The sequence below is a fragment of the Varroa destructor genome, unplaced genomic scaffold, assembly GCF_002443255.2.
Source record: "Varroa destructor unplaced genomic scaffold, Vdes_3.0 BEIS01000004.1, whole genome shotgun sequence".
Classification (NCBI taxonomy): domain Eukaryota; kingdom Metazoa; phylum Arthropoda; class Arachnida; order Mesostigmata; family Varroidae; genus Varroa; species Varroa destructor.
The window spans coordinates 40,003,212-40,015,690 of NW_019211457.1; the positions used below are offsets into that span (position 1 = coordinate 40,003,212).

At 41.8% G+C, this 12,479-nt stretch overlaps 1 protein-coding gene and 1 long non-coding RNA gene across 4 annotated transcripts in view; one reads left to right on the top strand and one right to left on the bottom strand.

Annotated features, from left to right (window-relative positions):
- Ptp99A (Protein tyrosine phosphatase 99A) overlaps positions 1–12,479 on the top strand; it is a 136,669-nt gene that overhangs the window by 73,256 nt on the left and 50,934 nt on the right. For all 3 annotated transcript variants that reach the window (XM_086988196.1, XM_022803937.2, XM_022803938.2), the window contains exon 2: positions 4,243–4,554. In XM_086988196.1, the coding sequence (XP_086844322.1) occupies positions 4,243–4,554 (312 nt within the window). The remainder of the gene's footprint in view (positions 1–4,242; positions 4,555–12,479) is intronic.
- LOC147756193 (uncharacterized) lies at positions 1,436–10,829 on the bottom strand. Its single transcript, XR_015327194.1, has 3 exons — positions 10,745–10,829; positions 4,230–4,596; positions 1,436–2,000 (listed from the first exon to the last, which is right to left on the bottom strand). It is a non-coding gene; the product is annotated as an uncharacterized LOC147756193 (long non-coding RNA).

Below are 12,479 nucleotides of genomic sequence, written 5' to 3' on the forward strand. Positions count from 1 at the left end.
GAATTGACTGACAGTGTGTTCTGAACATGCATAAAACGGTGCAAGCATTACTGCGAATAGGGCTTTCATCCTGACGTTCCCACTAATCTAATAAACAGAAGAGAGCACTTTATGGACAATCGAGCCCTTGCTCATCCTGGTATTGGCCATGCTGTGCCGTACCAGCATGACGGGATGTCCATGCTAGTCTCCATTCCAGGTATCGATTGCTTATCCGTCGGGATGCTGACACGCTCTTTATGGTCAGTGCTTCATTTATGCATATTCGATCTTTATGGCGTCTTTCAACTGTAAATATTCCCAGGCTTTACGACGAGGGACGCGACAGTCTTTTTTTAAGGGACATCAGTGGAACAAGATAAGCAAAGCAGACAAATCCGTGTACCAGCCGCCACGAAATAATAAACTCGAAAAATAATCAAATTGAGTCTATTTGTCGTTCTATATTCCCTGCTGATATATATATATATATATATATTTGAGTCACGAGGTAGATACGGAAAATATGTCCATCTCTAGAACCAATAAATACGTATACGATGCCATCGAAGAAACAAACTGTAGACTGGTCTGGTTTCGTCAAACGACAGTAGGCCTTTTACATTGTTTCCTCATATTCCTGCTATGAACATTTTATATCAGATCAATACCTAATAGTACGAGCTGGTGCACTGATAAGCTATCCCCTTCTATCCTTTAAGGTCCGCTGTAGGTTACTGTAACTTTAGTCCCCAAACAACTTGTTACACTTCAAGCAGATCGCTCTTCAAACATTTGCATTTCGTTATCTTTTATATAAATAACTGACTAACGGCTTTTCTTTTTGTCTGAAAATGGCTGGTGCCTTTACCGTTCCTACCCACTGAAAGGCCGCCACAGAAGACATTGAACCGGCTTAGCGTTCATTAATGTATTGACCTCGCCATTGACATTTGAGCCTTTCCTAATTTCACGATTATCTTGTTTACCCCATACACCTCTGACAACAGAAGGTCGTTGACCCAATCAAACTTCCGGTGCAACCACTTACTACTTTGAGGCGTTACCTCTGACCAACAATATCGATATTCCTATTACTTCTGCCGTCCTCTTCCGTTTGCTCGATTTTCCTACCATGTAAAAAGGGACGTATTCTGTTGCTGCTGCCACTAGTCCCCTCTGTACAACTGCCACCTATTCACTTGCGTCGTTCGTATACGCTCGATATAACGTTCCATTCATCTGTGATAAGTATTAATCTTCGCGGCAACAATTCAGATTCTTCCGCCATTGCTTTTGTCTTCTTCTCGTGGTACTTCCGACATCCACACTAGGCGCTTCCTTACAACCCTTATGCACACGGCCTGTAAAAAGAAATACCATGATGCCTACGTGTAAGCGACCATAGACCTAGGGCTGTGCATGCAAGTGTCTTGGTAATGCGAAAACAGACAAATGTTCTTACTCGAACTGCTGGCTAGTTTATTATCTCATCATCGAGTTCAGTTATTTGATAGACAGGATCGCGAGATGTTGTCTGCTTCGAATAGCTTAGATGTCCACGTTTGCGGTGTCGAGCCTGATAGTCGGTACGCGGACATATTGGATTGTCAAGAAGGTATTGACCGTTTCTTCTAGCTAGGCGGCTCTAAAATCACAGCTGATATGAGTCTCGCCGGTGTCACTTGAAAGTTGATATTTGACAGTTGTATAAGTAATAATTTTGCTGGAATGCCTCCATTCAGACTTAAGATCGAGCGCCTTGAAGATGCGTGTAATGTCCAAAAAGTCATTAAATTTTGCGATTTTATTACAATTACTGGCATGGTTTATAAAAAAAAAAAAAAAAAAGTATGCTGTTTGCGGTCAAGACGTTTTATCAGAAAAGAACGATCTAATGATGGTTCTGTCGCTTTCATTTTGAAAATTTCGATGCAAATGTTGTTCCTCGTAGCAACTAGTAAATCGAAAAGGCGTTGTCTTCCACACTGACGATATCAACCACATACATCCTTAGTTACCTGAAAAAAAATGAAGAAAGATGGGGTCATAAATTCTAATGTATCTGGCGTATAGCCCAGATCTTAGATCATCAGACTATAATCTGAGTCTCTGCGGAACATTTTCAGTGATATTCATCTAGGTTCATCAGTAGAAGGATCCAAAAATCATTTGTCGATAAATTTTTCGAACAGAAGCTACAGAACAATAGTGGTAACTAGTACTAACAGAAGTGGTCAGATTATGGTAGTACTAGAATTGAAATTATTGATCAAAATGGCGCATACTTAGCTACGCAATACTGTTTTAGTATAGAAAAATATATTTGACTTAAAAACGGTTAATACTTTTTCGACAATTCACTACTATGGCCCAGCCGAGATTGAGCTACTTGGGGAGAAAGAAAGGGAGCGAAGGTACGATCGATTAATGAGAGCTTTTCCTGCTGTGGTGGTGACGAGAGCAACGGTTCGTAGACAAAAGATAAAGCACTTCAACGAATTGTCAGCAGCTGTATTCTACAACGTTATGCTACAGATATTTAAAGATTCAGCAACGTATCGACTGGATCATGTGGATTGGAACAATCGACTGTGATTCTTTATCCTCGTCTTGCCATTTCTACATCACTGACTAAACGTGAGTTTTAAGCAGTCAAGAGGAATACGTTGTTTACAGATTGCGATTTTGGTGATTGAGGGACTGTCTCAGTTGTGAAAACCGCATACATGACAGCTAGGAGGCGAAAGAAGCTAGGGGCTAAATGATCTAGTTGGTGATCCATCGGGTTCACTATTTCGGAAAAGTGTCATCGAGAACAATTGAGGTGTATTAAAGCCTTCTTAAAAGGTACGTGAATCGAATTTGAATGCAATAGCCTCTGAAAAATAGTGAACGACGTGCTCACTTAAAGATATATACCTTGTATTTTGGAAAGAACGTTTCCTTGTTTGCCTAAACTGTGTTACACCCGACTACGGTGATCCTATTACCACTGTTGTGCGAAGTACCGCACCATCACTACGACCATGACCTGGTAATGCCTAGATTCAGCTGTCTTCTGGGATTCAAACCATTATCAAGCTTTTACCGTCAAGGGACGTTATTAAGCATCTCTGGCCGATAGATATCACTGGCCAGCTAATTTATCTACCAGCTTAGTCTGCATAGCGGCATCGGCGGACTGGGACAACCGAAAGCAAAACTTTGAGCAGAAGCGCGAGCGCTACAGTTTTTATTGGTAGCGACGTGTCGAATACCCATCCATTCGCTACCAGCCCTTACTTCAAGCCTTGTTAACAGATGCTACCAGACAGGAGCTGTGACGATATACGTCATTGCAATGGTAAGACGTCTGACGTTAGCAAAAAATGACGAGTCAGAAAGTCGGGTGATAATCGTGGTAACCGATCACAACAGAAGTAGCATTCATCTGCTGGTAAGCTCTCCTCGCCCCCCGTTTCAGCTTCATCCTCAAAGCGTCAAGCGCGGCATCATTTTCAGCAAGAATGGCACCAACAGCGATCATATAGTAGCTTCTTGACTGCAGTTGACGATTTCTCACGTTCCTTCTAAACTTCTTTTGTGGTAGATGATAATAGTTGTAGATGGGAATAGGTGTCCAGGACGTTCTTAATGATCCTAGCGGTACTTGGCCGACTGGTCAATTCATCTGTTCGCAATGGGTCTGTCATGGCAGTTGGTTTATTTAAAGAGAACTGCTGATTAAACGAGCTGGAGGCTACGCAGTGGCAACTGCGGGGCGGAAAGCAATCCGACTGTAAAAATTGTGCGAAAGAATAAAGGACGAAGCTTTTTCTGGTCAACAGGTGGGATAAGGGGAGCGAATTGCAGCATTGACGTGTTTATACAAGCAAATGCAAATGCAAACGTACTCGCGTCATCATATGTGAGTGTGTTAAAACTGATTCAAGTTATTGACACTTCTTCTTCTTTACTTTCACATTAATACTACTACTACTACTACATGATGATATAATTATACAAGTGCGCCAGTGTGTACCTCTGCCCTTATGACGTTTTAGACAATGTGTACCGCATGAATGTTTGGGCTGGTCAAGAAAGTGTACGTCTCTTGCTTGTGACTAGTTCTATACATCGTACGTGATAATGATCACGAAATTCACAGGCAATTTCACGATGTGCAGTGTATATATATATATATATAGTACAGTCAAGTCACTTAACGCCTTTATTAACGATTCCATTTTTTGTTTTCTTATTGTTACATTTGTTTTTCAGGAGTCGATGCCCAAAGTGAGGCGGTGTACGTGCGAGTAGATCACAATGCATCGCTTGTATGCCCTCGGGTGCCTGAAGGGACGCCCTCGCAACAGCCTCTATTATGGTGGAAAGACGACGTGCTTTTGCAACCGCCTGGAGGCTCGGGGGGCCGCGGAAGCAGCCCCCAGCGAATCTGGATGCGCAATAGTCAACTCTATATTGCTCGCGTGGTAGCCGATGACTCTGGTGAATACGCCTGCGGCCACTCGACTTTGCGCAAAGCCTCGGGTACCGTGAAGCTCTTCGTGCAAGACGTGCCGGATCCGCCCGGTACGTAGAACATCTACATATTCTGTGTATGTTGCTGCAGGTCTGGAAAAGGCAATAGAAAAAATCTGTTAAAAAAATATGAAACAAAACGAACAGAAAAAAGAAACGTTAATGCCAGTTCTTCGTTTACGATCCTATTGATGCGTAATTTAACTGTTTGATTGCGCGAATAGATGGTGCGCATATGTTGAGGGCTGAATCGATTGTGCGCTTGATTTTTTAGGGAATATGTAAATGTTTAATATAACTTATTGTCAAGTTAAACTTTCCCGTTACAGTACAGTTTTTCTTAGGGCTCTTTTTGCTTGAAATGCAAAACATCTCATGCAGTTCAGAACAAATAAAGCCAGAACCATGTCGGGTTGGGCTTTTGTTACTAAGCACCGCGATCCACTTCCATTTCCTCTGTTCTCATATTTCGGTTGTCTGTACTTCTACTTTTTTCTCTTAAATCATGCAACATCGTATTAAATATTTGTAAGCGTTTTTCCGCTTACGTTGTGTTTTTAACACCGGGCCTTAGACGTGGCTTGTGTATAATGGAACGGTACCCACCCTACTTATTTGTGTATAGGACTATTGTTAATAGAACCTCTAATAAAACATCGTGTTCTCCAATGGAACAAGCTTTCGCAAGAACATCTTTCTGGGCTACTCACGTCACCGCGATTGATATTTTTCCGCTACCTGCAACTGCATATACGCTTGTCTTTCGTCTGAATGAAGGAAACACAGCCAGTTCGGAGTACTTGGCTAAGGTCTGCCAAAAGGAAAGTATATAATCTAAACTTTCGGGAACGGTGACAGTGTAAGAGGGAAATCTATCGGCGAACTGACTCGTGCTCAATGATATGACCAGTGACAAGCGTCGCATCCTGCCAAGAGACGCGATAATGTCGCCACCAAGTGATAACCAAGCGATGGCGATCGCGACAACTCGGTTTTTTTTGCCTTCTGCCAAACATACGTACATAGCCTGCTTCCCTGACACAGGCTATGTACGTATATTTATCCTCCATCCCTCATTTACGTATGAGACTCTTCGTTGTATGCGTCTTACGCGAAGGAGAAGGGGATAGAGCAAGTGGTGCACACAAATTTGAGAGATAATTCAGATCAAATGGCTACTAGCAGATCACAATCTCAGCCCATGCAAAATACAGTATTGGGCCTGTCTTAGTTCTTTTCTCTCAAGCGAGTTCTTTTTCCTTTTTTTTCGCATTTCTCTTTATGCAAAGGTAGGCATCACGTGAAGACTTTTGCCGTCATGGGCTGTCACTGCTACCGCTCTTGCTGATCCGCAGTCACGACAACCTTTATTCGTGAAGTCTGAAATCACCTGCGGGTTATTCAGGTGGCTTGTTGTCGCAGGAGGAAACCTGGGTGTGCTACAGCCTGTAGAGCCCTCTTTGCCTCTATAATTACTTAGCGGCACTCCATTTAAATAATTAATTTAATTAAAACTTTTACCGTCTATATAGATATTCAATTAGTGCAATACCTATTTATATAACAGATATGTTAAGGATAAGTTCACAGTTGGGAAATACGCAGCGCCGCTGAAATAGCCTTCCTGCCACAAAATGCCACAAAAAATAGACTTCCTGTTAAAAAAAAAACGAAAAGTAGGAAAGCAATGGAAACAGGTGCTACTCTAACCGTAAAACTATTTGCTCTTAACTGTAAACCCAGTTTTTCCCAACCGCGGATTACACCTGACCTATTTTCTTGATATACCCCCTTTCCAGCATACAAACTATATGAAAATAAGATATATTCTTAAATCGTTTTTTTCACTTCTACTTAACTTTGACTGGGCAGCGGAACCCAACACAGTTACATTATATTTACCGAACGGATGCTTCTCACTCCAATCTGGCACGCGCGCAAGCACAGCGACACAGAAAAGGGGAAGCCATTCTCACTCAACGCTCCAGAACGGCAATTCCGCAAAGGGTTTGATTTATTCTCGTTAGGATTCTACACGTATGTTTAGGCTCGCTGGCGAACGTCCCGATGACAAAAAGGACCACGTATCTGTATTTTGGAGATAAAAATAAAGGTATGTCTGCCAGTATCGATATTCGCAGAGCTTGTCTAAACGCGCACGTCAAATAGGAAGGTTAGTAGAAGAGTCTAAGACTTTCAATGGTGGTATGTTTGCTTGTTTACTTGTGAACAAGCAGCATTTTCAGCGATTTTGGAATCAGCAGCAGCTACATCGCTAGCAGCCTTGAAATATCATCATAGCATACACACAAACTCGAAGGGAATGAAATGGTACCTTTGACAGTGGGACAATCGTAACACAATGCAGTGTCGTTCCGCTTGCCGGTTTTCCCCTGTACCGTTCGTGGCCTATTACCGTAATGCCTTCATAGAACCTCATCAGTTAAGCCTGCATCGCCATCGGCCCGCCCTCCCCCATCTCTTGCCGTGGGCTTTCTTCCTGGTGTTTTTCCTCTTTCTTTTCCTACGTCAGGGAAAGAAGGCCAACAAATAAAGTGCCGACCATTCAGCTGAGTTTTGCCTCTTTATGTTTAGCTACAACTGGCGCTTTCCAGCGGCGCCTGTGGAAATTCAATACGGTCCACAAAAGCGTTGCAAAGTGCTTTCCTTGTTCTATGTAGAAAGGAAAGCGTGGGAAAAACTTTTCCACCATTTTGACTAGGAAGGCTAGTTTTGCAATACCCTTCTTTTCTCGTACGTAGCATACATTTTCGCCCAAGATATAACCATGGTTTTTTCGACTGCAGTCTGATTTTATATTGGATCGATAGCTTGAAGCGTGTCAAGGTATTCTTTGGAGCAAAAATATTGTTTCCGTTGAATATTAACAACATAATAACAGTGTTTTTCACTCTACTCAAACTGCTGAGTAATAATAATAAGGATGTAAGTGATGGTAGATAACACACAGTACGAAAGCATATAATTTACGTGGGTTCTTTATTGAGTATAGTGAATTCAACAAAGAGTCATGTGTTCAGCGTGAAACTGAATTGAGGTACCAATTTACTGCCCAAACAGGTTTTACTGCTAAGCAAAAATTATTCCCGCTCTCTATTAAGTGGAACTTAATTAACTGGAATACAAAGTCCAAGTTCCACTGTAAGACAACTTCTTGTTTCAAGTTCAGTTCAGCTGCATTGAACTACTGCTTTACATGACCGTTCCTGCTCCTCAATTGCACTCCGCACAGCAAAATCGTTGCCATGCATCCGTAGAGTTGTCAATTGGTAAATTACAAATTAAGGAGAAATTTAAAAAAATCGTGTTTACAAAAATAGTTTTAAGTAGCGAATAAAAATAATTTTACACATAAATCTGTTCTGGGTCCTCCCTGGCCACGTGCTGATTTCCATTAGTCTGAGCTTTCGGATGAGTTGAAAAGGTGGGTAAGTCATTGTGGTCATTGTGCATTTAGTAGAAGGCTAACGGTCCATGTTCGTTACAGGGATCTCAATATACTTCTTTAAAAAGATTTTTACCAATGTTTGGATTTCAAGGTAAATTTCATCTTATGCTTATGCGTGATATGCATTTAGGATCGTCCTGAACCAGCTGTATAGGTTCCAGATGTGATAAACCAGACAGTGTTCCAAGAAAAGTCGCAAAAGAAGCCAGGATAACCGTCATTCTTATTATGACTTTCAGTATTGGTTTGTCAAAATAGTACAGAATTCGAATAGAGAAAGAAGGTGCTTTCACTTTGATTAACATTTTTTGTATATACTTGCTAAATTACTTAAATTCATGATTGCCCAATAATTCTTTCATAGATTGTGAAGGCCGGCGCCGACCCAGCTCACGTTAACACTTATTATGTGGGCTCTTACCATGCGACCCGCCACTTAATTGTGTATCACTTTTAAGAAACTCTTACCGCGACTTCGGATGCATCAACATTTCTGCTTGATCTGATGTTTTAAAGGTCGTACATAGAAAGCAATAGACACAAAGGCCTGCTCAATAGTAAAACGGCGTCAATGGAACATGACTTGTCCCCGGTTACATACTACAGTATAATACGACGCTCACTGCACTACTCATATCAGTCTCCCTTAATATTGCCTTGCTAGACTGAAAGAAGGCAGCATCCCGCGGGACGTTGAAGAATACAAAAGTTGTATAAAGAAAAAGATTTTTTTCGGGTTCTGCCTGTAAGTTTCGCTCGCTGAGTAAAAGCTATAGCAACTGGCAACCCCGAACGAAAAAATAGGAGAATAGATATTTCTGTTTTTGTTTCCGTCAGGTGATAATTATGAATGAAGATCCTTTCGCCCCTTCTTGTCTTTTTCTATTGGCTGGTAGCGGTGGCGGCAGTGGTAATGCCAAGCAAATACCCATTGAATCGATATCCTTCATTTACAAAAACGGGCAATGTAATTGTGCCGTAATTTTTTTTAACTGTTTCAAAATGTCTTCAACTCGCTTGACTCTGACAAATAAGCGCTAACCAAGTTGTTATTCTTGTCGTTGTTGTTGTTGTTGTTGGGGGCATATTATTCGTAAGCCCGTTTCTTTGTCGGGGTTTTTTCGGTGGACACATTTCTAAAGGCGTAACATTGCGTAATGGCTGCTCATGGGGCTAAAACGACGTGTGCCATAGGCGCAAAACGAGGCCCACGGACAGGCGACTAGACCCTGTTGATTTTACTTTTTTTTAGTTGCTATAAGCGTAATTGATTAGATTATGTTCCATTGAAAAACTAGGTGATGGCCTACTCCGCCGTGAAACTGAGCCGACACTGTAAAACTATATGGCAACATTCGATCATAATTTGGTCACTAGAAAACTACTTTTTAGCGAAGTCGATCAGTAAAAGAAGCCTTTTAGCACGGTAAACAGTTGATCCGATACAGACTGCCTTGCGCCGTTTTTTCTATTTTCCAAAGCATCGGCCAAGAACATCGCGTAAATGAATTCATTTTCATACTTAGCTTCGAATTTTGAAATCAGAGTCATATATTGGTCACCCTGTGCGTCAACATAGTTCCCGTAACTAATAGATTAAAAGTGTCGAAACCATCGATAAATTAAGCATCAGACCGAATATTAGCCAACCATTCTTCTGTTGATTATAGACGCCGTTAGAGGTCACTAGTATCAACATGACGGATTTGGATAGCAATTTCATTACATTTCGAAGCAATTCCAATGACTGCTTGGATTATAAATTCTCATTGCCGAAAAATTTTTCCCGCTTTTTAGGTCGTAACAGCCTCATCTATTCAGTGTTTCTCTATTGTTAGGCAAGCACGTCTCAGCTAAGTTCTAACAATCACATTCTATAGGTTCTGTATAATTGTTTCATCTATAGGAGAAGGTCCGGCTTACGACGCATCGCACTGGATCACCGTCAAATCGAATCATCACAATCGACCGCTTTACTCACGGACGATAGAGTTCTTCGTTTGTGCGTGAACTGCGGTCAATGATGCCTGTCAAAACATATCACACCCTATTCATTTCGCATTTCTTGATAAATGCGTGGGCTGCACTGGTTCAAACACGATGCCTCGAAGTTACCATAATATAATAGAGCATTTGATCTCGCTCTGGTTTTCTGTTTTTGCTATGCTTTGACGGACTTTCGATCAACAGTGCCTTACGCTGTAGGGTGAAATAATGCCCTTTATTATCCACGCAAGTCCGCTTGATCGAACAGCTCAATCATCGCAGGGACGAGTCGCGGAACCAACGAAATTCAACCGATACCGCCTCGCCATAGCGGGTAACTCGTTACCTAGATAAGGGTAAAAATCTAAATAGCTGCGGTAATACCCTGCATTATAACAATGGTATTGTCGCCATTTAACCCGCCTTTATAGGCAAGCTATTGAGTCTAACTCTCAATGATCAAACGTCTACTCTGCTGAACTGTTCGACAGACAGTCGTCACCCGTCGAATTTGTTCAAGAGCAAGGTCAACACCGAATTTATACGGCATTACGTAACCGTAGGCATTATCGCGTGTCAGGAAAACCCCGGCCACGCTCAACTCCCTACTCACTCGTGTCGTTACAATCGTGGCAATTCCTATAACCTCGTTACCAGCGTAACCCATACAAGCAGATGCTTAATCAAACGTTTGCTAGAGATGCCACATATCACACTTGTCTAGACTTAGATCAAGCTCCGCTTGGTTCATTCGTATTTAAAGAAAATTGTTCCTAGTTACACTACCTGGACTATGACAGCTGGAACGACGATTCTCGGCACCCCTTCGTTTCCCGTTACGACTAGTTCAACTAGAACCAACGCAGCTGCTAAATGCAATCAGCTTGATGGAACCAGGCTACAGGCTAGTGTATAACAACTATGAACGCCTACAGAAGCCCTTACCACCCCCGCACCGCTGGCAACCGTCGTCCGTCCACAGTCGAGTCGGTGCTTCATTCAGATGGCCCTTTGAACTGCTGAAATCGTGGACCGGTAGAAATATAATAGAAACAGTTGTTCGCGATTGCAGTGAATAACGGGCGTTCCAGTTGAGCGTTGAAGCTGTTGACAAAGCTAGGAGAGATACGGCTACAGGCGGCACCCATCAGACGAGCGGCTACTAATCGTGTTGAACAAAAACTAGACAAATGAACGAACGCGGAAAGTGGAAGAGGGCGATAACCTTACGTGCCTGCAAGTGTCCGCGATCGGGCGGTTAGACATTTTGAAGGGGAACGGGTAGGTGTACGAACAGAAAGTTCGAAGCACACGGACATCATCCTTTGCAGTTTCTCCTGTTCATCATATGGGGGATCGTTTTAGCCGTCTCGGCAGGACCAAGACTGGTTTGTCCTCCCGGTCAACAACAGTCAATTTTGAGCTCCTGTTGGAGCAATACATAAAGAGGGCAAATGACGACCAACTAACTAAGAAGTAACAAAAGCAAAATGAGCAGTAGCCCGATTTACCGTCTCGAACGATGATGATAATGTGAATATTGAGGCGGTGTTCTAATGATATCAACGCAGCGGCTACTTCGAACTTGTCGCGTACACCAGTACATTATTTTTCAGGACTTTAGGCTGCCTATCATTTTATCCCGCAGATGAATACAACGCCGTTGAACGCTGTCATTGAAAATATGTGTCACCCCATACTGACTCATCACCCCTCTTTATAAAAATGCAAAACCTTAACAATGTGTATTAGAATTCTGGCTGGAATTGTGCGGTGTTACTCTGCCAAATACGCGAAACTTTACTAAATATCAACTCAAACGTATGAACGACATTCACCGTATCGCTATAGGATAAGTTAGTCTATCTAAAATATGAGATTTTACAGCAATGTAGGATTTCTAAAATGTATATAGTATAGATTTATATCGTAAACCTTCTTTTGCGCTAAATATATAAAGTATAATACAATATAAGTCTTGTTTTGCGCGTATATGAAAATAAGTCTCTGTTTGAAAGGAACCTTATGGAACTAAAACCATTAACTGTAAAGAAAGCTAATTAACCGACTATATTGCCGACAAGAATAAAAAGCTAAGCTTTTTAGGCTTAGAGGAAGCAGGAACTGCTAATGTTTCACAAGATCAGATTTATGATTATGAATTAGATGAGTCTTGTCAGCGATCCAACAACCTATAATCCAACACGCCTACTACTCGAAGTTATGCAGACAACTCCCATTACCCAGTTACTTGATCCCTCAAAAAGTTGACCAAGACCTCGCGTGGCGGTCGCGGCCTAACTAAACTAAATGCTGGACATTGTTTCAAAAGAAAGCTTGTTATCATATTAGTAATGGTCAACGCTTGTACGATTTTAGATAGAACACATATCTTGGAATTTCCCAAGCAGATACCTTATTTGTGTAATTTATTTGCGATTGTAGAAACCGATGACTCCGCTTTCTCGCAATTAAGCACCCTCCATGATGAACAATACTACGTGTATAAATATTTATAAAT